This window comes from Carassius auratus, chromosome 14, assembly GCF_003368295.1.
Source record: "Carassius auratus strain Wakin chromosome 14, ASM336829v1, whole genome shotgun sequence".
In the NCBI taxonomy this organism is placed as follows: Eukaryota; Metazoa; Chordata; class Actinopteri; order Cypriniformes; family Cyprinidae; genus Carassius; species Carassius auratus.
In genome coordinates, this window is record NC_039256.1 from 29,068,290 (window position 1) to 29,094,588 (window position 26,299).

The 26,299-nt window shown below is 36.5% G+C and overlaps 1 protein-coding gene, 1 long non-coding RNA gene and 1 pseudogene across 5 annotated transcripts in view; 1 reads left to right on the forward strand and 2 right to left on the reverse strand.

Moving 5' to 3' along the window:
- LOC113114245 (uncharacterized) overlaps positions 1-16,000 on the forward strand; it is a 59,761-nt gene extending 43,761 nt beyond the window's left edge. The window contains exon 3 of the long non-coding RNA XR_003293692.1: positions 15,873-16,000. This is a non-coding gene — a long non-coding RNA (uncharacterized LOC113114245). The remainder of the gene's footprint in view (positions 1-15,872) is intronic.
- Positions 12,538-26,299, reverse strand: part of LOC113114243 (kelch-like protein 4) — a 35,376-nt gene continuing 21,614 nt past the window's right edge. For 3 of the 4 annotated variants that reach the window (XM_026281111.1, XM_026281109.1, XM_026281110.1), the window contains 7 exons: positions 23,912-24,124; positions 23,589-23,760; positions 22,293-22,517; positions 18,724-18,886; positions 15,895-16,107; positions 15,069-15,240; positions 13,710-13,769 (listed from right to left, as the gene is read on the reverse strand). In XM_026281111.1, the coding sequence (XP_026136896.1) occupies positions 13,710-13,769; positions 15,069-15,240; positions 15,895-16,107; positions 18,724-18,886; positions 22,293-22,517; positions 23,589-23,760; positions 23,912-24,124 (1,218 nt within the window). Of the gene's footprint in view, positions 13,770-15,068; positions 15,241-15,894; positions 16,108-18,723; positions 18,887-22,292; positions 22,518-23,588; positions 23,761-23,911; positions 24,125-26,299 lie in introns of all 4 variants that reach the window. The other variant, XM_026281107.1, reaches the window with a different exon arrangement.
- LOC113114537 (uncharacterized) lies at positions 20,771-20,887 on the reverse strand (annotated as a pseudogene).

Genomic DNA, 26,299 nt, shown 5'->3' on the forward strand with positions numbered 1-26,299 from the left:
CTTTACAGAAGCATCAGAACTTCTAAACTTATTGAGGTTTGTTTGGTGATTGAAGGGAGGTAAGGCTTAATTAGTTTCAACTGAAGAATTATTGGGCTCTAATATAATGGTGCGATTCATCTTTCTCACCATCTGGTCCAAGAGAAGTTCTCCAGTGGTGCTGATTGCCTTCCCTGGTGCTGTGTGGAGGTAATAGGCTGTTCAAAGCCGGCTCCACTGTGGACAGCTGAGCAGAGGTGGGGCAGCAGCATCTGGGCTTGAGGTTGTCACCAGCTGCCTGTCACGCAAACCCCTTAACTAGCAAGCGAAACCCACTCTATCCAGCATTATGTGTTTATGCTGTAGGGGAACAATCGTTATTTCTATGGAGGCCTGACGAATGGGTTGAGGACACCCAAGGTCGTTGGATGCATCGTTTGATAAACGGCGTTTCAGTTTCTTGTGATGACTGAACACTAATTTACCCCAGACCCGAGTGATTTTGTACCATTTTGAGAAATAACAAATGGACTATCGTTTAGACAAAAAGCAATCATACTAATAGTCTGTGTAAGAAATGGGTTCAAAAGAAGTGTGATCAAACCGTTCAGCTCCCGCTGACAGCGTTTTCAAAAAAGCAGTCAATAGTCAAAGGAATAACAAGCTTGACTCAAAGGGCATTGTGTTTCATACTCTCACCCAAAGGGCCCTTAGTGCTCTGTCCTTGTCACCAGAATCTTGATGTCTAATTTTAGAGCCCCGAATAATTACAGTCCGGATGACATTTTGCAGCTGATGTGTGGTCTCGGCTAACTCACCTTTTTGACACAGCCCAGCTCCCCTTACAATTATATGAAGTGCGGTTCACGGAGGTCTGCGCTTCATACAAACAAAATATCTGTAGGCAGATTTTTGTTCTTTTAAACTTGTGATGCATGGAGCACATTACCTAGCAATCTCAATTCAAAGTCCCAATTAAAAGCGAATGGGGCTTGCTCTTCATTACCCGAACTCCAGGCGATTTTTGGGTCATTAAGCTCTACCTGAATCTGTGGAAATGTTTTAGAGGTGAACATCTGGAGGTTGCGAGTTGGAGTATAAAACGAAATGCCTCTCCGTCCTCTTTGCCTTTTGTCCGGAGAGGCCAAAGATAATGAAATATAATGCCACGTGATAAAGGATCTTGGCAGCATTTTCTGCGACACATGCACAAATCATCATCGTTTGATAAAGCAGTAAGTGGTTTGCGAATAATGTTAATTATTTAGCTTGGGCATTGAAAGGCAACAGTGCTGCAAATCTCTACCTTGCTCGTATCATACTTTTCAGAAGGCTCTCTGTTTCTGTTTACTCGTAACAAGTGTAGATGCAGCTACATAAAATCTTAACATTTTAATGCGCTGATAGTACAGCATCATTCCTCAAAGCCCTCTAGAGCTCTAGTCTCTATTCACCACTGTGTGTAAAAGCCTTTTTATCTAAAGACCTCCTCTGTGGTGTCCATGGCATAAGGTAGCACATCTTTTATCACACAGAGGGAATAATACCTCTGCATAACCTTTGTTAAGCTTGATAATATGAGCTCTGTGCATGACGATGATTCACTCGTCAAAGAAGAAATTCTCTAGAATGGCACTGAAAAAGATTAGTACGAAATGCACACAAAGATATGTGGGAGGAGTCGTATATTTAAGTGTGTTTAACAGATTGTGTGGGAGGAGCCTGATATTTGAAGCATTAATTGCGCTCTGTAAATGTGCAAAGTTTCGTGGCAGATTGCAGCAATGTCTATTAAAGTCTCCAGATCTTTCATAGCTTCAAGGATTGTATAAATGTATTTCTTTCCTTCATTTTTGTGTGAATAATTTAGACGTTCATCTATGTTAAATTTCCCTACCACAGGTAGATCCAGATGCTGTTAAAGTTCGCCTCGGGTCGACTTCAAGGAGTTTGCGTTGATCAATATTTTTAAAGCAGAGGTGCGAGCTAAATTTGTATGAATTATTAACTCGGCACTTTTGAGATCTACAGAAGCAGAATTAAAAGCAAATTGTGAAATTAATAAATATTAACTTTATAGCCAGACTGGGGGGGGATTTTGATCTAAAACTACATGTGCTGAAAAAAAGAAGAAAGCCTTTCCAACACAGAACTGTTTTATGATTTATGGGAAGCCTGCGTAGTTCAAGCATGCAATATTCATGTTTAATACTGTCCTTCACTTTTTCAAAGCAAATTTTATTCTTGCCTCAATATTGATTGGAGAAGCATGCAGGGAACAAATGTACAACTGATTTCATTTTAGATCTTTATGCCTGACAATTTAGTTATCTAGATACTCGGGAGATTCAAGTGGTCACATTCTGTGATAAACTTGTATTCTACGACGGCCAGCTAAAGCAGCGTTTTGTTTCTCTAATGGAATCGGAATAACTTAGCAAATATTGGCAGCCTGAAGTGAAAAGAACAACCAAACGCTTTTTCTTCCTGCTCACAGCAGGTGGAATAGCAACATAAAATCACAGGGTTCTTCAGGCTTGGGCTGAGACTAGTCTTTTATAGAGACTAGCGCACTATAAAAAGCAGCAAGATGAGTCAATGTTGCCATCTTGTGGAAGGCAAATATCCAGTCACATGGCCAACTCCCTCAAAGACCGGCTCTTGTTAGAGTCTAAAGAGAACAGATATATCTTAATATGTGATGAATGATGTGAATTAAAATGGCAGCTTGCTCCCAATTAGCACACCAAGTATATATAATACAGCTATTTATATAGATCTAAACACGAATGACTCAGAAAGATGTGATTTAAAGAGGCTTATTTCACAGAGTTCTAAAGTAGCCTTGACAACCTGAGTTAAAACCGCAACAACAACAACAAAACTTTCATTGCCATTGGTTTGCCTTATGGAGCTGCTGTAATGATCACACTCAGCGCAGTTGCGAGTGTTTTTAAACCCTCTCTTGTTTCTGTGACCATCGTCAAACACTATTTAGAGTCTCGCTGGAGATTTGGCCGCTTGTTGCATTCAAGATGATCCACAGTAATCAGCTCCTTTGAGTGCATCCTTCTGAGCTGCAGCACATCTTGCTGTGTCTTTATGTTACATCATTCTCCGCATGGCACATTATTAAGCTTATGGGAGCATGCTGGAAGAAAGCCTTGCCTTCCGATTTGTTGTTGCAGGGAGCCTCGGCTGTTACGAGCGCAGATGGACCGCTTGCCGACCAACCCAGCGCAAGCCATTGAAAGTAATTTATGCACGCTTCTGGAGGACATTCTTGGCATTGGCATGACTCACATTGCTGCAATGCCTTTGAATGTGATATTAATGACATGAGTTGGCTGTGTCGACAGGGATGATTTTTAACCGGAACGGAGAAGACATGGGTCTGTCGGTGAATTCCTGCTTTGCACCGAACCGAACGTAGTCATCTGAAATTCCGACCAGGTGTCGTGTCACGGTGATGCCTGGTTATGCGGTGGTGTTTCTTGTGCGCGCTGCGGCAGATTATCAGAGCTTAACATGCCACACTGGAGATTTAGCTTTTATGTAGCCCATCCTCCAAGTGGCAATGCATGATCCAGGTGCTTATTTCCCTTGAAAACACTGTGAAGGGCATGTTTTGGGAGAGTGTTAGAGCTTGAAACACAATGAAAGTGGCTTTTCTGACATAGAGGCTGCTGGTTTCTCTTGCTCAACTCCCTGTGACAGGACTGTGACTGAAAAGCTCAAAGGCATTGGCAAGAAATCCCTCACTGGCAGACACAGCATGCCTTTCAATTTATCCCTCTTCACGGCATCATACCTATTAACTCCGCAGAGTTTAATTGCATCTTCTAATGCTTTCTCTTTTATTCTGAGCATAGTTTTTCAGTTCATTATATAGCATGCAGTCCAGTAAGTTATAGGGCCCCCTGAGTAAACCTTTCCTATTATACTGATAAGTGCAAATCTCTTTAATTTCCCCTAAATTAAATGGATTTCAGAACAACTTAAGGGCCATTACTGTTATGCAGTACCTTTAGAGCTCTGCAACTTTAAAATGAACATGCCACCATTGTAGGATATAAGCAGACTATCAGAATATCCTCTGGTCAAGCACAGGGACTTGAGCTATAACTTGATTGTTTATACATTGCAGGGCTGCACAATGTATCGAAATGAAATTAATATTGTGTTGTGGCTTAATGCAACTGTCACATTGTGCAAGCTGTGATTTAATTAAATAAATGCATGTTAAAATGCATGTAGTTCATGAATACATTTAGTGGATCAGCATCTGAGAACAGTCAGTTATGTTTTCAGACAACATAAACAGTTAAGAGAGGAATGGAATATGTATCATTTGCTTATAAAGGGAGAGTAGCCTGTACAGTACGTGTTCCTGTCAATTTATACAGTGAAGACTATGCAATGTTATTTTACTTTTGATTATTTAATATCTGCGCCTGAAAGCTATTATAAGACCAACCTGAAAAACGTGAACCACTGAATATTCCAGTGTCTGAACTGTGTTTATTTGTGCTATTGCTTGTAGTTTGTTTATTTGTTATTTTATTACTGTTTACTCGTTATTAATAAAGTCTCAGCTTTATATTAGTTAGTAGTTACTGCTGTGGTATCTAAATGAGTCAAAACAATAACTTTTTTATTTTATTTGTTTACTGACTGTGGCAGGTCAAATGAAATTTCGTTAGCGCATGTTAAAAATTATAATAATAATTTAAACTTTTGTAAAAATTATTGTACATTTTCTACACAGTTGCACTTCCCAACAAAATAATCCCCCAACTCTAAAATGATGAATTCTATCCTTTATTCCTGGCATTTTTTTTTCATATCGCAATATATCGCAGAAATAAATAAAAAAAATATTGCAATGTTTTCCACTTTTAAAGTTGTCCAAATGAAGTTCTTAGCAATGCATATTACTAATGAAAAAATAAGTTTTGATATATTTACAGTAGGAAATTTACTAAATATATTACCTAATATGCTAATGAGTTTTGGCATATAAGAAAAACTTAGAATTTTGACCCATACAATGTATTTTTGCCAATTGCTACAAATATACCCCAGCGACGTAGGACTTATGGTCCAGCATCACATTTGTTTTTAATATTTACTTTAAAGAAATTTAAAAAATATAAATATATCTCGTAATATTCCTAAATTAATTGACTGTTTTTAAATTTAGAGGTTAGTAAAGCACCCACGGACAAGAATTGTACCATCCACTCAAACCAAATTACAGAAATTATTAAAAATTCACGCCTGTGTCCACATAATTGTGATGAAGTGATAAAAGAAAAATGACTAATTTCATTAAAAGACCCATGATTGACTGTCTAGACATGAACTGCCGTGTGGGGCTCTCTGAAGTCAAACCCCAAGACTGTAATAACAAAGACGGTCAGAGGCAAGTGCCATTGAGTCTGTAATAATCATTCCTTCATCAAGCTTTTTATACCAGAAATCTTTCACACTGTCTACATTCACCTTGTTCAGGAGCCTGGCTGAATATAATCTTGGAGTGATTTGTTGCCCTTGTTGAAGGTTCTGCAGACTTTCTGTGCATTGAAAGAGTTTGTCTCAGTCTAAGTCAAAGGGCTGCGAGAAAATTCTATTTTGTGTGGGGCAAAAGATTAATGTGTGTACATGTTTGTGTTTTGCCAAGGGCGATGAATGGGTTAAGGTCGACGGAGACTCAAGCAGTGAGATGTTGTATGAAGGTCATGTGTGAACCACGGTGGAGAGTTTTCTTTCAAGGATGTGCATGTGTGCTGTTAGAACATTCAGTCAAGAAAACCGTCTGCTTTCTGAATACAGAGTCAGGACATACAAAATAAAAGACTTTCTGTCTGTTTTCATAAGCTGCATTATTTCTCCACACACTTTCAGTGCTGTTTCTATATAGACACTTAACTGACTACTGTTTTACATTACAGATCCCTGAGACCCCACTTTTTTTTTTTTTTTTTTTATTATAAAGATGCTCAAAACAAAGTAATTTTTTGAGCATTTAAGCATTTTATTTATTTATTTATTTATTTATTTATTTATTTATTTATTTATTTATTTATTTATTATAGTCAGTTCACACCGAATTAGGAAAGCATGAAGTCTTAACCTGACTTTCAATGTAAGTTATGTTTTTGAAAATGTCTTTATGGAAAATGTCTTTTTAATTGTAAAAATATGTATAATACTATTTGATTTCCAATTAGTATTTATAATATTCGGTACAATTATTATATTGTAGTTATTTTCTTAAGGCTAAACATTTAATGTTGCTTCTCAAGCATTCTTGATTTAGGAATGCTTAGATGCTTGTAACGTTTAGTAAAATATAAAGTCTATTTTTAATGCCTAACAGTGGACAGTTCCGATATGTTTTGCTTAACTCCAGGAATGGTGTATGTGAAAGCGGATCACTTCTTAGCTGAATTTCTTGTTTTACATTATGGAGAACCTTTACATAGTGAAAACTCACTGAATGGACTGCCTCAACAAAAGTCACTGAACTTTACCACTTCCATCTTTGAATATCCACACAGTGATGTAAAGCTTGTACAATGCATTAAAAAAGGCAGGTTGGGAAAGACGCTCCGAGGATGAGTTTAAAGAGAATCTACCTTCTCAACTTTTCAAGCTGAAGGCTACACTACAGTATGTCAACTTATGCAAAGCACCATTGTGCTCCTGTGAAATGTAGGTATGCGGTAAGATCAAATTAATCTTTTGAAGTTGTTAACAGCGATAGGCTGAAATCCAGACTCAGGTGCAGTATGTGCTGCCGTGGGCAGGCCTGCTGGCGGTGCGTATGAGCTTTGGGCTTACACGCTGTGAAGCAGTTTCCCACAGTGGTACCCAGTTACAAAGCGATCCAAAAGTGATTAAATTAACTCGGTGTGCTGCAGTACTCGTGTCCCTTGGCTGGCAGCTATAGACTACGACCCAAAGGTTAAGCACTGCCACCTCTGCCCTGCTTTCTGTGATTATCCTCTGAATATTTTGGGCCATTGACTACAGTGAATAACTGTAAGGGACCTGCTTTGCATCTGAATGCGCAGGTGTAGCTACACTGTACACTTTTTGCATTATTGAGACACTGTTTTCCAAATGAATGTTGTTCAGTGCTTTGGCGCAATGTATTTTGTTTAAAGCACTATATAAATAAAGGTGATTGATTGATTGATTGACTGTACTGTGCTTATGAAGTTTGGTGCGATTCTACCGAAATACCAGTGGGACTATAAAGTGGTGTGGTCCTGTGGCTTGATATGATTTATGATTAAATTGTTAGATAAGAGTGATAATGATCTTTCTGTTTACTGAGCCGTTTTGGTACCTTGTTGAACACAGCGCCCTGTTATTGAGGCATTTCCACACTTAGTGGAAAATAACTCCGAGTAACGGAATATCTCTGGGAATTGACAAGGAACTAGACTAACCCTGCCTGAGGTCTTTTTAGAACAGTTAAGCATTGCGGGTAACCGTTTATTCAGCAAAGTAATGGCCTGGAACTTTAATTGTCATGGGTAGTTCATCTTCACCAACAAAAGCAGCTAACAATGAGGTCTCAGTAGAATGCCTACTTTTTGCCTAAACTGGTGGTGATTAAGGTCTCTCAACTTTTTGCAGCTGTGTGGAGTGAAAGAACTGCCCAAGGGCTTTCACACGTTGATCTATCAACAGATTCAATCATTTTTATGAGATTTAATTAGTATTTACTTCTGGCTTTGTTTAACCTTCAGTGTCCTTAACAAAAATGTTTTTAAAAGTTCATTTTAATTTTTTCGTTATTTACTCACCATGATGTTATTCCAAACCCGTATGACTAATCTTGCTTACTGTAACTGTTTTTTTTTTTTTTTACGTTTTTTTTTTGCAGGATGTACATTATATAAAATTAATCTACGCTTCTGTCCGATATGTCCTCTTTTTTCCTGTACTTATGATGAATATATGCTTTCAAGCTTCAGAAAGGCTGCGAAGGCACTATAAAATCATGATGTATGTAATTCATGGACTATATTTAAATTCTTCTAAAGGCATGAAATAACACCGAGTCAAGAGTAGACTGCGTTAAAGTTGTTTTTCACAGAAAGCATTGACATCCATAGCTCTCCTTGGTGCATTTATGAGAGATTCGTGACCAAATCTGGTTTACAAAGCCTGATCAAAATTATTCTCAGTTTAAAATCATTCACTCACTGGAGGAGAAGATTAACAGTGAATAACAATTAGGTCTGCAACCAACTTTTTTTCGACAATTTAGAATTTTTTGACCATCAATAATGTCAATGTTTTAGCCCTAATAACAGTTGAATCTTGTAAATCTGATCAAAAATATTACTTTAGCATTTTAAAATGTGTTTTAATCATTTCATGGTGATTTTGCATCCTTTTTGAAAACTTGAATCTCCAGTCACTGTTAATTTCAATAGCATGAATGAAAAAATGACTTGTACATTCTTCATAATATCTCCTTTTGTGTTCCACAGAAGAAAGAACACCATACAGTAAAGAACATCAAATGCTGACAGAATTTTCATTTTTGGGTGTACTGTTCCTTTAAGAGTAAGTTAATGTAAAACTCCTTTTCAAGCTATTTATTTTTAGTTTGCTCTGAAAATGTGAGATGTATTGTATTTGTCTTGCCACTGTTCCTAAAACTGGAGTCAGACGACAGATGAATTTAGAAGGGTGTTTAATTAATAATCATGACACAGCCTGGGGAGCATTTCTGATGTAACTGCAGCGTATTATTTACTAGCGTTGCCAAAGTTCTTAGAAGTGTTTAGGGTGTTAAACTTATGTTTGATAGACTTTTCTCTTTTGTATTTCACATCTTCACTCTTCGTTTTTGCACTATTTTCTCTTTGCTTGAGCTCCTGAGAGGACATTAAAAGACAATCAGTATTTCAGTTCGGATGAAGATGATTTTGTCAAGACAAGGTTGATGTATTTCTTTTCTCTGTGCACTCCTCGCTGAAGTGTGATTAGTTCTGTGTTCCCATTCTTCCCTGGTTCATATGTTACAGATGATTAGAAATGCCTCCCAAAACAAAGTCCACTGCGATTTAAACACGAGGTTTCCTGCAGGTAATTTTGATATGCTTGTCATTCACACCTCTGTTAAAAGTTCACTTACGAGCTTGTCTGGGAAATTGGCATTCGTATTTGGAGGTTCAGCCCTCTTGTGTTTGTAATAGTGACTCAGTGTGTGTAGACGCTGAATTACAGAATGTCTCCCTTGGAAGTTGAAGCCCATTAAAATGATAGATTGCACTGTGTCGTAGTTTATGCTTAGGGACAGTTTACACCCACAAAGCAGTCTAATTGCATTCATTCCGGTGAAAAATCCACAAACGTTGAATCTGGGCTCTCGGGCGAGTTGGCAGCAGTCTACCTCACATCAGAAGACGGCCTTTGAGGGAGAAGAACGAAAATGTATATTCTGACAATGAAAAGACAGGGTCTATATCTTCTGAAGTCAGTGGACAGGCCTACCATGCATAATTTCAAAGACGGCACAACGCCGGTACAAGCAAGCGACGGATGGGTTCATTTCTTCTTCTCTGAAGCTTGTTGATCTGCACGTTCCTCCCAGTCATATCTTGTTAAAATGAATGACAATCAGTGCATCATTTCAGCCTCTTAGACAAAGTCTCTACCTCCCATTTCAAGCTCCAAACATCTGACGAACATCCCGTTTGCCTCTTACGCTTCGTGTCATTTTCTGGCAGAAAATACCTTTGAGAACGTATGAATAGCAATTAAGACATTTTCAAATGAGGCGACTTTGGCACAGCAGTTCTTCCGTCTCTGTCTCTTCCCTCTCTTGCCATATCACTTCTGACATTTCTGACAGCAATTACTATCTTTTTTCATATGCAGGCCTACACAGTATCATATACACTGTATTGTTGCTTTATTTGTATATTCTGTTTGCAGTGAGCTTCCAGCATATAAATAACCTCCAAGTTATTTTTGTTGTCGAAGAGTTGTAGTATTTATTGTAGAGACAGAATGTAATATTCAAATGTTAGGAAAAAAAGTATTTTGACATACAATCACTACACACTGAACAAATATACATCTGCTGGTCCAATAGATTATTAATCTCCTCCTCATCAGAACTATTAGTATCTTTCTCTCAAGTTTCATACCAGTCACTAAAAGACAAAAAAAAACAGGATGTTGTGTGAAAACCAGACCAGTTTTCAAGTTAACACTTTTAGACATTTTTCTTATTTTTATTTTATTTTTGTCATAGTTTCCGGGTATTCCTGCAGACAAGTTTTGAACAACGTGTGGGTAAATAATGACAGAATTTACTTTTTTTGCTGAATAGTTGGAATTCAAAGCATCATGACTGTCCTTTAATTCATTATCCATTCACAGACTTTTTTTTTACATATATAATTTCTTTATATTTCATCAGCCTGGCCTAATAATTATGCAGCATTATTATCTCAATTACTTGCCCTTGACCCAGTTGATGCTATTGACATTTATTGTTCATAGCAGGGATAGACAACTGGTCTTTTTAATTATTACTACACAGTTTTTTCTTTTCTTTTTTTCTAATGGGACTAAAAGTGCAACAGCACCATCTGCTGTAAACACACAAATTATGCATACACATCAAAATGTAAAGCCATGTTCTTCAGAGCCGGGTTTAGTCTGTCTCACTGTAAGTCATTGCAAGGTCTGCAGCAACTTTTACTGGATGGAGTCCAGGCTGTCGTGTTTCTATTGAATTCTTATTTGAGCTCTGCAATCAGTATGCAAAGTAATTTGATGGTCCGGATGATATCGACAGGAGCGTAGATTACTTTTATGTAATGTCCAACAAAATCACACTTGCAGTTTTATTGCAAGATGAAATGAATGCGTGCTGAACATTTTGTGTCAGATCATTATGAAGTTTTGTGATTTCAGAAAGCTAAAGCTTAATTTATTATAATTATACATTTCTTCAATGCTAATAAGATGAAAGCTGAAGCTAGAGTGGGTATATATTTCCTTCATTCAGAGGTCTTGGCATTGATTTCTTAGCTCTAGTGTGGATGAAGCAGAAACAGCTTTCCATGAGGCCATGAACTGGAGGTCAGGTCATTTCTTTCAGGCTTTTCAGATATTGCCATTTCCAACATCTGGTGGGACTGAAGCAACACCTGCAGTCTTTCTGCCCCTTTGCACTCCCTCTCCACACATCTTCTGATGTGCTGCGGCAATTGAGCTGCATTAATAATCAATTTTTATTCCCTTTGAAATGCTCAGTCTTTGTTTTGCTCTTGCTCTGTTGGAGAACAAAGACTATAATTGCAATCTATCCATTTTATCAGATACAATCTGGCGTTGGACATCGGTCTGTCCTTTCGCATCACTTTCATCTTCTGACATTTCAGACTATCAGCAAATAACACATTAATTTTTTAAAGGTTACACTGCAACAATTCATGGTCTTTCTAGACTTGAACCGGTCTCTGGCTCTGTTTGATTGAAGTGCTATTGCCTCTTTTCATTTCATATCGATTCAGTCATGTCCTTCATGTAGAATAATGATTCTCCTCATGTACTGGATTTATTGACCGCTGTAGTAATCTTACTGTTATGGTTATATTTTGACTTCTAATCCATAATTTTTTTAGCATAAACAAATTAGCCACGTTGGTAACATGTTGATTTTATTGCCTATGACAAGTGATGCTGAGTAACTTGAGTCAATGGCAGTATTTGTATTTTCAAATGGAATTAGTTATTAGTTTTGTAGAGGCAATATGCATCCAATGCTGTACAAGAGACAACCACTGGAGGACACTGGAGTATTAAAAAATTAAATAAGGGGCTTGAAACAGCATATGCATGAACATGTGGTGCCTGTTCAGACTGTAAGACACATGAATACTCGGGGAAAAGAATAGCTTTTTTATTTCTAAGTTTCTTTAGCATGCGATATAAAACAATGAAAAATTCAATGAAAGCATTTCTGTATTACAAATGTGTTACACTAGTAAACTTATTCTTGATCAGCATGTTACATTCCAGTTAAGTCAAATAAAACGTGTATGGCAAATTAATATCAGTACATCACAAAGCAAGAATCCGGATAACAGTTTTAATGACTGACTTTGACATCTTGGTTAAAGACCCTTTGAAACCAGCTCATCTGTATGTTAGCAAACTTAAACACAGTTAAAAAAAAAAAAAAAAGATCATTTAGCAGTCTTTTGAACCACACAGTATATATATTTTTTTCCTTTTACAAACATTCATAATCATCATAGAACTGGGGTAATAGTTTATTTTGCATTCAAATATTTTGAAAAAGTAACGTGGCACTTTAAATAAAGATTGTATTATTACATCAGAACAACAGTAGGTGGCGACAAGTGACTTACAAAATGTAATAAGCCTTGAATCATTCATTCAAGAGATTCATTTAATATGGAACACGTGAATATTTTGAATAAGTCATTGAATCAGTCAATCAACAAAAAAAAAAAAAAAGATTAATTCAAATTTATATATATATAGCAATATTGGGGGTTCAATTCCCCGGGAACACATGATATGTAAAAATTGATGCCTGAATGCACTGTAAGTTGCTTTGGATAAAAGTGTCTTCTAAATGAATAAATGTAAAATTTAAATTTAAATTTTTCAACTTTTTGTCAACACTACTAGCAAATTACATGTCATTTTCATTTGGCTGTTTATTCTGAATCACTGGAGAATCATGAACTCTGTTTTTAAACAAAATATGTTACAGACTTATAGAAAAAACTAAAGCCTATTGATATGAATAAAGGGGATGATCCCTTTGATATATCCCACCTTAATTTCTGGTTCATATAATTTGTCAACACAAAACTTAATTCATCAGGTGATTTCACAGGGTCTTTTTAAAATATTTAATAATGGCATTCAAACATAGAAGTAGCATGCCAGTACAGTATGAGAATAAATTACACAGGACCAGGAACTATGTACAATACAAATTACAAAACTTTTACATAAAGGTGAAATATCAATATGATATAATATTTCCTACTGTAAACCTTGTATTAATGACTTACTGATACGTGCTAATTACTTTTTTTGTTTTCCTTTTTTTCTACTTCAGAGACAGTTTCTTAAAATAAGTTCGTGCTGAAGCTAGTCTCAGACCAAAAAAATTTATTCAGATGAGAACTGCATGAGTGTGTCCACATACATTTTAGGTAAACCAGAAGTGTTCTGTTGCAAGCGTATAGCTGGAAGTATTCACAGTGTCTTTTAAAATCATTTATCTAAGATCAAAATACATTTCCCACAAAACTGCACAAGTAAACAAGTATGCTGCCGATTTTAAAATTACATTTGATTTTCATATAGTTAAAAGATATAATAATGTCAAAAATGCGATGAGGTTAACACCATGTAAATATTAAAATGAAAAAATTGTAACACAAATTCTGTTTGGATACATTTTCAAAAGTATTCTTTTAATATAAAATGTCTTCTATAATCAAGTTAAATCTTATAAGCATCATTTTTTCCCCTTTTATTCCAGTCTGTAATAGTTCTGAATATCTGAGCACACACAGCTGTCTAAATCTGTTGAGATGAATCCAGTGTTGACGGTAGCTTTGATGAGCTTTGTGTACTACATGAAAAGAGCATTCCAAGTGTTGCCTCTTCTTGAGGTCACAGTTCAGACACTTGAGCCTTCAAGGCAGTTTCACCACCACCACACATGCCCCTGCCCTCCCGATGTTTAGAGGGACCTCCTAGAATAACAAGAGACAGGGGTTAATGACCAGTGTCCAACCGCAGCAAATTCCCTCCTCCGCAGCTCTCTCAGTCACACTCAGACGAACAGGTAATCTTACGAAAGAGAGAGCAAGACGGAGCCATGGGAAGCTGAGACAGGAGGCAAACTAGACTTGAATAGAGCGTTTGTAACTCAGGCTGAGGAAAGAGCGGTTAACCTCATGGTGTTCAATGCCATTGTGACACAATGGAAAACAAATGAATGGCAGGAAATGCTTGCACTTCCTGTTCACAGACGTACATCATCCAAACCTCACTAACCTTTCCTGAGTAAAGTTACATGGAATTATCTTTTGATGCCAAGACAACGTAACATCAAAAATCTTAAATTCCATTTAAAAAAATAATAAAAATTATCAGAGCAACTTTACTACTTCTATTAACACTTGTGTATTATTTGAGCTGTATTTATAAAAAAAATATATGCTTCACACTTTAAAATCTTCCCCCCCAAAAAACTGGCCCCATTTAGCTGTATTGTAACAGTAACCTAATTTTTTGTTTTTTTTAATTGATTGATTGATTGATTGATCACCAAATATATCTTAAGCAGTGGTTTTAAAGCAGGGCCCACTAAGGGCATCAAGATGACTTAAAATCAGGGTTTGAAGTGAGGGGAGGCTGGGGGACTCCTATTAGCATTCCTGAATGGAATTTAGTGTTTGGAAATATTGGTTGAGCACATGATAGAATTACCCATTCATAAAGGCATTAGTCACTTGCTTAATTTTCTTTATGAATCAGTCCTTTTGAATGAATCAAATGACTCAAATGGTGAGTAAGGTATTGAGTCACCACCTATTAGTGGTTTTAGTTGCATAGTTAAAAAGATTTAAAATTCCTAATCATTTCACATTTCTGTTTTCAAAATATTATATTTGACCATTAATCTCACTGTGTAATTTATGTCATTTTAATTGCGGTGTAAACACATGAATAGTAGGAAGTAGTAGGATAGTAAGTAAGAAAAATTTTTAAAGTATGATTTCTAGAATGGAATTGTAAATTAATTTAAAACTCCATGGGCATTTCTATAAAGAATGTATAGTCATGACAAGCTCAAATATATTTAATGAGGTAGAAATTGTGCATAGAAACATCTAAAAAAAGATCTAATTCTTCTTATCCATAATTCTGATCACAAACAACAGGAAAGCCCATGGGGCGTTTGAACATTGTTGTGGACAATGAGACCCTCTGAGCCAAAAGTGTGGAAGCACTTCTTTAAAGGCAGCCTGATTTGAAGATGGACTCACCTCTGTCCATTCATTGTTCTGTGCATCATAGGACTCGACACTGTTTAAGTAGGTCTGACCGTCATATCCTCCGACCGCATATAACCTGTCTCCCAGCAGACACACCCCCACTGCGTCCCGGGGGACACTCAGAGAGGACACTGTGGTCCACGTGTCTGTTTTGGGGTCATACCTGTAAATTCAGAACAGAACGTATGAGAGACAGAACAAAACAGTATAAACCTGTGCTAGCACTTTCAATACACGCCACTGGATAAAATGCGAGATAATTGCATAGAGAGGTTAAAAAGCAGACAGTGTGTAAATGCTTTGAAAGCACAAGGACTATGATTATCATACCTCACAATGAAATCTATTCTACTTTCCGCGTGCAGAGTAATGACAGAGTAATGAGCTGAAAAAGGTTCTGATGGCTGTTGTTCATCAATTAGGATTGCTATTTCTTCTTTGTATTTCAGTTATTATTCATTTAGCCTTTTCCCTCAAGTACTTACAGCTAGACGGTCACCTTTTATTGCGAGAATTGTTTTTTTGTTTTTTGATAGATGTGGTCTTGGTGAGCTTTAAATTTTAATTATTACAAACTTTAGGCTGTGTTTCAGATCATCACCAGCAGGGGGCATCTAACACCAGATTACTGAATTACTGTGGCTAACAGTTTCACAATGGAATAATGTGTGTCCAGATTTGCCGATAAGAATGCAAATTACTAGTACTTGGCACCCATAACTATGTGCTAAGACTCTGTCTGCTTTTGTGGGGTGTTGTTGTGGTTATGATTAAGTGTTGGATTTTTCTTCCCAGATGCAGAGCCGTAACAGTTTACCTCTCCACACAGTCAGAGAGACGTGAGGAATGGTTTGAAGCTGGTGCATCATGTCCTCCGACTGCATACAAGAAACTGTTATATGTGGCCACGCCCACTCCTCCCCTCCTCTTTGACATGGGTGCACACATACTCCATTTATTGGTGTGAGGATCAAAACATTCCATCGATCGCAGACAGGAGCTTCCATCACGACCACCAACAGCAAACAACCTGTAAAGACGTAAAGGTTTTAGCTTTTCACGACTTATTTTACTTCCATATTGTGTATACACAAGTACATTATTATTTTGGCAGGGGTCATTGCCAGGATGGCTGCTGAGAAAACTAGCTTTGGCCAGCCCTGAATGAGTTTACATTCAATTATAGAGCATTATTGCCCTCCTGCGTCATGCATATTTGTTAAGAGGCATTATTTATAAAGAGACATGAAATCAAAATGTACTGTACTTCATTTTTTTTTTTTAATTTGTGGTCTTATTTTGAACAATTTATTTGGGCATTTTTTGGTGGGATCTTTAAGCAGAATGTTGTAACTTGGTCTTCTGAAATGCTTGACATCAATGACATGTGCAAGGCCACACTGAAGTTAAGAAAATTGCATTGAGATCATGTATGCACCACTCACATTTCACAAGCCAGTCAACGATTTAGAAATAAAATATCTGTTCTAGTCATTTTTTCTTGTTCGATTGTTTCACTCAATTACTGTAAATTTAGCAATATGGTGGTAAATTTGGTAACTACAATTTATAAAATATATACTAAAATAGCAGAAAAAACACTAAAATGTGTTTAACAGAATAAATCTTTCCAAATTTAATTTAGACAGTTCATTTTTATAATTTTTTTTTATTGTTTGAGTTTAAAACTAAAAACAATTCTTACCTGAAAAGAGAATAATATAACAAAAAATAATTACTTGTGGAAAAACTTGAGGTCCAAGAAATACTGCAGAAATATACAGTATATAAAATCTTAAAAATATCCAAAATGTGTTTCCAAAGATTGTGGTCAAAAGAAATACCTCCTATGATCTGATTGATTTCATAGGGGCATGAAAACACCATTAAACAAAAGATTTAGCATCATAGACTTTTTCATATCTGACAATATTGATAATTATCACCATAAAGGGCATGATTTATCATGCAGTGCAAGCTGCAATATTAATGTCACATTTTTTTAAATTAACATTTGACAGCAGCTTTGAGATGACAGTAGTAGTAACTTGAGTTAGGATGCACATGTACATTTATGTTCACTATCAAACAATCTTATTTTAACAATCTCATTTTTATATGGTGCAATCTAAATATTCAGACTGTTTAAGGTGTTTTTTTAAACCATTGGTTTTCCATAGTAGCATACATTTAGATCATGATAACCAGTTAGAACCATACTTACACCTCAATATGGTACTAATTTAACTATAATATACAGTATATGAATTTCTGCCCCAACACCATGGTGTAGTTATTGTTACTACAGTAAATTCTACAGCTTGCTGAGCTTTTCTTTATCGAACGGTTATCATTTTATTAATGAAAATGCTATCAATATAATTATTGTAATAGATTTATTGCCCAGACATAAACTAAATTAAGACTGGAATACATTGATGTCAAGACACTTGGACATGGCTAAGGAAAAAAGGTAGTTAACTGAGAAACTAGGGTTTATCATAACACAATAATGTTAATCAATAAAAGAGATTTATACCAAGAATTTCAAGCATTTTTATATTATGGGGTCCTCAGATTCTGCTAAAACCTTGGCGAGGGGTCTCTGGGGCAGAAGAGGCTGACAAACCCTGTCCTACAGAACTTCGAAAAGATACCTATGATATGTCCTGGTGAAAAGACCAATCAATTAATCACTTGGAGAAGTAGGACACTGGACTCTAGAGGTAGCTTGAAGGGTTTGTTTTTGACCTGGTTACAGAAAAGCCCCATGAGTCATCAGTCAATGTTCAGCTAGATTCAAACCCAGCCTCCGTTTTCTTGGACAGAGCTAACAGCAGCTCGCCTGCCACTCAAGTGACTTCATGTAAAAGACTCCAGAGGGTCTTTGGTCTCAGAGCCTATTAACTCCCGTCTGGCTGTACAGGGTTACGCTGTATATTGGATCCAGTACCTAATTCAGACCTCATCATGAGGACGATCCATGGAGAAAAGCCATCAGCCACAGCACACTGCACATACCACTACTGAAAGAGAAGTCTTTTTACACTCTGAATTCAGCAATATGTGTTTGAACCAGACACTGATTCGGAAGAAGAAGAGGACAGGGTCATCTACAAGCTGATGTAACTGATGTATAACGTCAGGCTCATAACTGTAAGTAATATCATTAGCATTTGGCTTGACTGTGTTATCAATCATGAAATGATAGAGATATGAACGGGAATGGGTACACTATCTTTGGTTCACTGCAGTTTTACGGAGAAAATGCTCAGCAGTGGTGTTAACTGATGAATCTGAACATGGTTTAGATTTAATCATTAAAAACATCAGACGGACATCTACTTTATTTTCACCGCGGGTCTTTAGTTCTTCTAGATTTTCAGTTCTACTGAAGTGTAAGGAACAGCGTTTCTTTTTTCTACACTCAATTATGATAAGAGTGGAGGCAGGGAGTAATTTGCATATTTTACATATACTAAATGAGTTCAGGCTGTAGAGCGATTTCCAGCAGTTTACTGACAAATTGCTTTGTTCCTCTTTTGTATGTCGTTATGAATAAAAGCTTAATACATGTAAATGTTTTCAAATTCTATCGTAGCTCAACAATGGTACACAATATAATGAGAGATAATGAATTCCTTACTTTCCATTGAGAGCAGTGACTCCGACGGTGCTGCGTGGAGTGGACATACTGGCCACATAATTCCACTGCCTCGCCTGGGGGTCCCACCTTTCTACGGTGTTCAAATAGCTCCATCCGTCATGGCCTCCCACTGCATACATGGGCCCCTCCAGCACAGCGATCCCTTTTCCAACAAATAAAGCAAAAATTAAGACTGGCTTCGGCCATTGACGCTGCATGCCATACATCAGACAAATGCACAATTCAATAGCAAGTGTTCGTCTTCGTGATGTGGTGAAATTGGCAAATGTCAAAATTTTAAATGGTAATGTGATGGAATCCATTTCAAGAGCTTTTCTTTTTTTTGTTTAGCAGATATCAGTATCTATTTCCCTGGTGCAACTCTAAGGATGCTGTGGTAAGCATTAAGTATTCAAGCTGCGTCTCGCTGCTCCCTTTACAGTAAGGGTCTCTTTGTGTTTCGGTTATAAATCTCTGGCTGTCGCTTTTGGGGTCCTGATATATAAATCGTCTCTTGACCGACATTTCGGTTGTGATAGAGTGCACTTTATAGGTCTCAGTGAGCAACCTTTGAGTATCAGTTTTACGGGATTATTGTACAGTGTATTTTATCTGTGAGCTTAAATTACCTGCCATATTTTTAATACACATTTTTATGTGCAGCCCAGATTGCCTTTGTTAATTTATACACACTTGCTTTAATGTTTGACCATCCGTTTATTTTATTTGTTATTTCTTGAGGCACTTGAGCCACACAATTTCTATTATGCCCCAAATGGTTTGCCTTTGTGTTCATCAAAATAGACGCACAGCATAATATAATGAATAAAATTAAATTTTCTACTGAATTCAAGTTAGTGGATTTGGTGCCTACATTATTAACTGGAACAAGTGAAACTCTTTGTCATGAAAGGCAACACAGTTACAATTACAACACAATTACTAATTTTCTTTTTACACAATGCATCTTTGGGAAACATGCTAAACAGCACCACATGTTGGGCGGCACATGGTGGTTTTGCAAATGCAATGAGAACACAGCACAAACATGGACTAAAAATGTATCATAACATCTTTTACATACAAATTGACAATATTCACGAGCTTGGAGTCTATTAAATGAAATTGTTCCAAAACCTATCCAAGTCTCCTTTCTCTGTTGAACAAAAAAACATGATATTTTGCAGAATTCTGGGAACCAAACAGTTGACAGTAGTCTGTGACTTCCACAGTATTTTTTGTTTCTATATCCCATACAAATCAAAATCGCATGTTGTAATGTAAGGAAAGCTGTTTCTGGGTCCAAGCCTCTACTCATTTCACTTGAGAACACTATCTGAACAGCCATCCATCCCTGTTTATTTATATTACACATTTAATGCCCCAACAGTGTATAACAAGTCTCGGTGGTAACAACATCCCAAGCAAAAATATTTTGATGAATCATTGTCTTTCCATCTGGGATTTCGTTATGGAGATAAAGGTTAGGATTATAATTATTGGTAACATTTCACCACATTGTGAGTGTACAATAATTTGTTATGTCATCTGACTGATAGAGTATTTGGACCTTGAAGTGGCGATGCATGACATTAGACTTAACAAGCAGATGGCTACCATCAACTGACTGGTTACCAGCATTCTGCAAAATATCTTTTGTGTTCAACGGAGTAAATTCCTGAATTTTCATTTTTGGGTGAACTATAATAATAATAATAATAATTCATTACATTTATATAGCGCTTTTCTAGGCCCTCAAAGCTCTTTACATAGTCTGGGGGTATCTCCTCATCCACCACCAGTGTGCAGCATCCACCTGGATGATGTGATAGGCAGGCATAGTGCGCCAGAATGCAAAATCACACCTCTACTCTTTTCGAAAGACATCATGGGATTTTTAATGGCCACAGAGAGTCAGGACCTCGTTTAACGTCTCATCCGAAGGACGGTGCTTGTTGACAGTATAGTGTCCCCATCACTACACTGGGGCGCTAGGAGCCACACAGACCACAGGGTGAGCACCCCCTGCTGGCCTCACTAGTACCCCTTCCAGCAGCAACCTAGTTTTCCCAGGAGGTCTCCCATCCAGGTACTGACCAGGCTCAGCCCTGATTAGCTTCAGTGGGCAACCGGTCTTGGGCTCCAGGGTGATATGGCTGCCGGAACTATCTCTTTAAGATTGTTTGATCTATTTTAGTTAGGGCATGGCTAACTAAGCCAATTAGAAACTGTTAACAATTTTGAAATATAACATTTTTTCAATTGAAGGACACAACATTTTGTAGTATTTCAAAACACCATGACATCTGCTGAAATCGTGTGCCTTGGCCAGTTTAATATGCCCTCTAAAACACTGATTCAAGACACAAAAAGGAGGTTTCAAAATCTCTAAGTCTTATGCATTAGTATTTTAAAAGCATCCAGTCACTAAACCTGACTTAAGGTGGTGGCATTTAAAAAATATTATAACGGCATTTGTTTTTCATGTAAAATTTTCATGGTTTTGAAAAAAAAAAAAAAAATTCTGTCAGAGATCACATGCTTTTGGTAAAAAAAACTACTCAAGCTAGAATAATACAGTAATGACTTCATTTAAAACTTTTTTTTTTTTTTTACAAGCTTTGGAGCTTTGATGTGAAATGTAACAAATATTATTGCATTAAAGTAAGGCACAAAATAACATATCTCCCTAATGCACCAAACTTTATACACTAATTAGGTTTCAGACTGTGATGGACTTCTTTTGATAAACTCAGTTGATGAGACATGTTCTTAAATTTCCTCGGGCTATAATCTGCTGATGCGCCTTTCTGTTCATTCGCGTTCAGCTGCTTTTCAGAGTCTTGCGCCGTGAACTGCTTCTAAAAGCGTGGCAAGAGTCAAAATATTTTACGATATTTTATCTTTACATATCAAAATATATATACAAACGCATGTCTGTGATCTGGTCCTTTCCGTCTACCTGTTGTTGAACCAAAACGCGCCGTGTGAATTTCAATGAAACCAAAATCATTGTGAATATTAATTGAGTCGTGCAGACATGACATGGTAGCCTAGACAGTAAAGCCGATTAGCCAAATAAATATTCATTCATAAACTATGTCCTCATAATAGTAGCATTTCTTCTTCTTCACCAGCTATTTAGCAATGTATTTCTTTCAGCTAATAATTGAACATAGCATATTTAATATTAAAGAGCAAAGCCTTATAAATATCTTTAATAACATCAACAAACCTAATGCTTAAAGTATTCATTAAAATACATTTAAAATATATGAAATATGGACATTATAAAAGTTCGATCGAGCTAATTTTGAATTTGTTTTTATTTTTGAATGTTTATAAATGACTGATATGTTAACTGTCATTTTTGTTTGTGACTAATTAGACTTTCAAAGTTATGTGCTGATGTTGTTTATTTAGTAGGCTACATTTATGCCATATTTGTCACATTTATGCAGTGACACAGAATGAAGCAAATTTAATTACTAAACATTACTATGTAACAATTATTCACACAAGCTGTGTAATAAGATTACACAAATATCTGAAGCATTCATAAAACACACCTAATCCGTGTCTGTGGGTTGACATTGGTGGCATGGTGGACCACACTTTAGTGACTGGGTTGTAGCACTCCACCATGTTAGAGGTCTTGAGTCCATCCCTTCCTCCAACCACGTAGAGCTTGTTATCGATCACTGCCACGCCGAACTGAAGTCTTCGCCCATTCATGCTACCAACTTGGATCCATCTGTTTGTGCGAAGGTCATATTTCTCTATTGTTGTAGAACCTAAAAGTAGACAAAGACTCTTGAGTTATTGTTAGTTAAACAGTTGCATGCTGCTATGCTAATAGCAATTTTACTGTACAATATGTATTTTTATGGCAGTAAGAGGTACTGCTATAAGAAAAGTATTAGAAATAATGGTCCACAGCCTTTATGAAAAGGTACTTGAAAAGTTAAAAACAATATATATGAAAATAGTGTTTAATTTTTTTTCCAAGAACGTCGTTAAATTAAAGCTGGCGGAAACTCATCCTCCCTCTGCCGGGGCTGTCCATTTCTAATTCTGTTGTATCTATCTTATGGTCCAAATGTCTGTGTGTGCGTTGTGCAATGTATTTTATAACAATACAAATACAAATTTCATTAACATCTTTAGACTATTTCAAAATACTATACACCCAAGATTTTGCTGAATTATACACTTATCTAATTTGATAGATTTATTTTCATAGCTTATTTATTCACATTTATTTAAATTGCATGTTTACAGAAAACGCATGTGTCTACACTACACTTAAGAGGTGACAAAGTAATATTATTTTCAGAAATTAACAGTTCAGAATAACAGAAATCATGCTGTCAGCTAACTTGTATTAATTTTAGGCAAAAACAATGAGCTTGTTAAAGCTGATAATGATCACATAATGTGGAAATTATAAGATGTGTTTTTCTTTATAAATGAAATGCATTCTGGACTGTAATGATAAATTTATGGCCTTTTCTATGATTGGCCAGTTTGTTGTGATCGTTTCAGTTATTTACTGAATACATTAATATTTAAAGGGGTAACTGTAACCTCACACTGCAAAATTTATTAAAATTCATCACAATTATTTAGTGAATGAAACATTCAAAAAGTATGTCAAAGCCCCCAAAAAAGACAATTAATCATCAGAGCCCTAAAACTGAAATTAAGCAGCATAATTAATTTTAATTTTAATTGTAACAGCACAAAGTTTTTATTTATCCATTTACCTTTTCTAGAATTTGAAATGTAATAAAGATATTGTTTGATAAGTGCTATCTCTGTTGTCCTTAAACCAAAAACTTCAATTTTAAAGAATCAGTACGAACCCTGTCCAACAGCATAGAGCGATCCAACAGTGGATTTCCGTGGTTTGGTTCTTGGGCTCTGTAGCATGGGACGGCGTTCTGGCAAAAGATGGTACTTCATGGCTTCCATCAGGAGCTTCTGGCATTCCAGGTCTTCTGAAAACATCTTATTGTTTTCCAAATCAGCAAGAAGCTTAAAAAAAACATGCATTGCATTAACATCCAACAGAAGAAGGAACTAAAGAGTGCCATGTTAAAGAATTAGATTAGCAGGAAATTTTTCAGTGATTGCATTAAATTGTAACAAAATGACCAAGATTCTTATAAGAATGCTATTGACAAACCTGTGGCGGTAAAAGGGGAAGTCGTATATATGCCAGCAACACTCCCAGATCCCGCTGTCGGTGCTGCACATCATAGCGAACCCACATCATCAGGGCTTGGAAAATCGTTTCTTCATCTGGAACGTTGATGTCGTCACTGGCCAAAAGCTTGATAATTTCCGTTGTGGGCAGCAAGAGGAACTCCTGATTCTGAATGACCTCTAGAAAGTGTTCCTGAAATATTAAGCAATTTTGTTTAGTTATAAATCTGAGTGCTGCAATGTAATGAGACATTAACTGCAAATACTAAAATGCACACTAAAATATATATATATATATGGAAATATCAGTTATAGTTTATTAATTTGAATATATAAATGATTTCTCAATGTGCACAAAATAGCATTCCAGTTGTTAAAGGTATAATTCACCCCAAAATTACAATTCTGTCATTAATTACTCACCCCTCATGTCGTTCCAAACCTTCAAACCAAGGTGAAACAAAGATATTTTTGTTCAAATTCGAGAGCTTTCTGCATAGACAGCAACACAACTGACCATTTCAACACCAGAACACCTTTTGTGCGCAAGGAAAACAAAGATAACGAATTTACTCAATTGCTTTTCTTGTGTGTCAGTCTTCGATGCATGTTGATGAGAGTATCAGGATTCAAAAAGTATTCTCATACAGTAGCTTCATAACATTATGGTTGAACCAATGATGTCTTATTACTACCTTTCTGCCGTGAATGTGTCAGTTGTGTTGCTGTCTATGCAGGGTCAGAAAGCTCTCGGATTTTATAAAAAATATCTTCATCTATGTTCAACGAACACAATGTTTCGTTCAAGTTCTTAAGGGTTTGGAATGACCTGAGGGTGAGTAATTATTGACTAAGTCTGACTACAATTCACAGTTTCCAGGGCCAATTCCCATCCAAACTACAAACAGTGATTAAAGACACTTACAATGTGCTGTAATGCTACAAAAAAACTGCACATGACTATGTTAGCCAGGTTTTTTCCCAGTCATGTCCTGGTCAGGAATTCTAAATTGGCTTAATTATCTGGTGTGTAAAGGTAGGAAGAAGTCAAAGCAATGCAAATACATGTACATAAAATGTGTAAGGACTGTAGAGATCATGTCAACAGAAAAAAAAAAAAAAAAAAAAAAAAAAAAAAAAAAAATTATATATATTAGGAAATTTAGAAACCCCAGCCAGGACATGTTAGAGAAAGAGAGGATGTATGGTCACCATATACAGTATAACCTTTATCTCCATATAAAAATCTCAGCTGGCCAGACAGTGATCCATCTTTTCTAAATCATTAAAATATCACTGTGCATCTACAGACTGTAGACATGCCAAAGCTTAGTTTAAAGGTGTGCTATAAATGGATATTGCTCAATATAATGGCTGCAGAGATAACATTTTCACTTGAAATGGCCTAGAGGTTTGGACCCGCAACAGTATTTGATACAGCACGATATAACAAGCACATGGCCCTGACACTGAATATATCATCTTGTTTTGAATAACCCATTATGGAGAATCTAATAACTGTAAAAAACACAGAGGTCTTGTTCTCCATCCATCTCAGCGATATAATGATCTGCTCCAACGCATCCACAAGGACATCCGAGGTTGCTCTCTGATAAAAGCATTTTGCAAAGTTCCACTTGTAGCATGTGAAGAGCATGCCGGAAATCTCTCTAACAAGCTTGTTCATTACTTATATCACTTCTAGAGTTTCCTTTGTGCATCAGAAGTAATCCCCATTGATTCAGTTGCAAATAAGGGCAGTAAACATCCTATTGATCATTAATCAGATCTAAACAGCAGCATCTCTACTAAAGCCGTGCATGGGCTTTTGGAGCTTAGCTCAGACACAAATAATTAAATGAGTACCATGCATTGATTTTCAGCCCCTCCTCAATATAGATTTAAACTCTACTTCTTCTGGTGACATTGATATAGATTCATTATTCGCAATTACCATCACAAGCACCCTGGCAATTAATTGAATACATTAATTCTGTTCCACTGCAAACATTCATTTAGAAGCCTCTCGTGGGCATATATTTTAGGGGAGGGCATTAACTGAACAGCAAGTAACAGGTCCTGCAGCAATATTAGTGTGAGATGCACAAGGCTCAGTAAGATCTAAATGGATTAAATAGTGAGGGAAGATGTGAGAATTTAATGGCTTGTGCAAAAGCTAATGTATTCATGAGGAGAAATGTGACCTAGAGCAGTGTTTGTGTTGTCAGTCATTTATCTAAGCATTGTCTCATCTGCCTTCTAGATTCAAAAGAAAATACCTAGACTTCTGGCATGCTCCAGGTCATAGACATCTTGAACTAAGACATTAACCTACGCAAGTATGCAGCTTCTCACCAAAAAAGAAAAA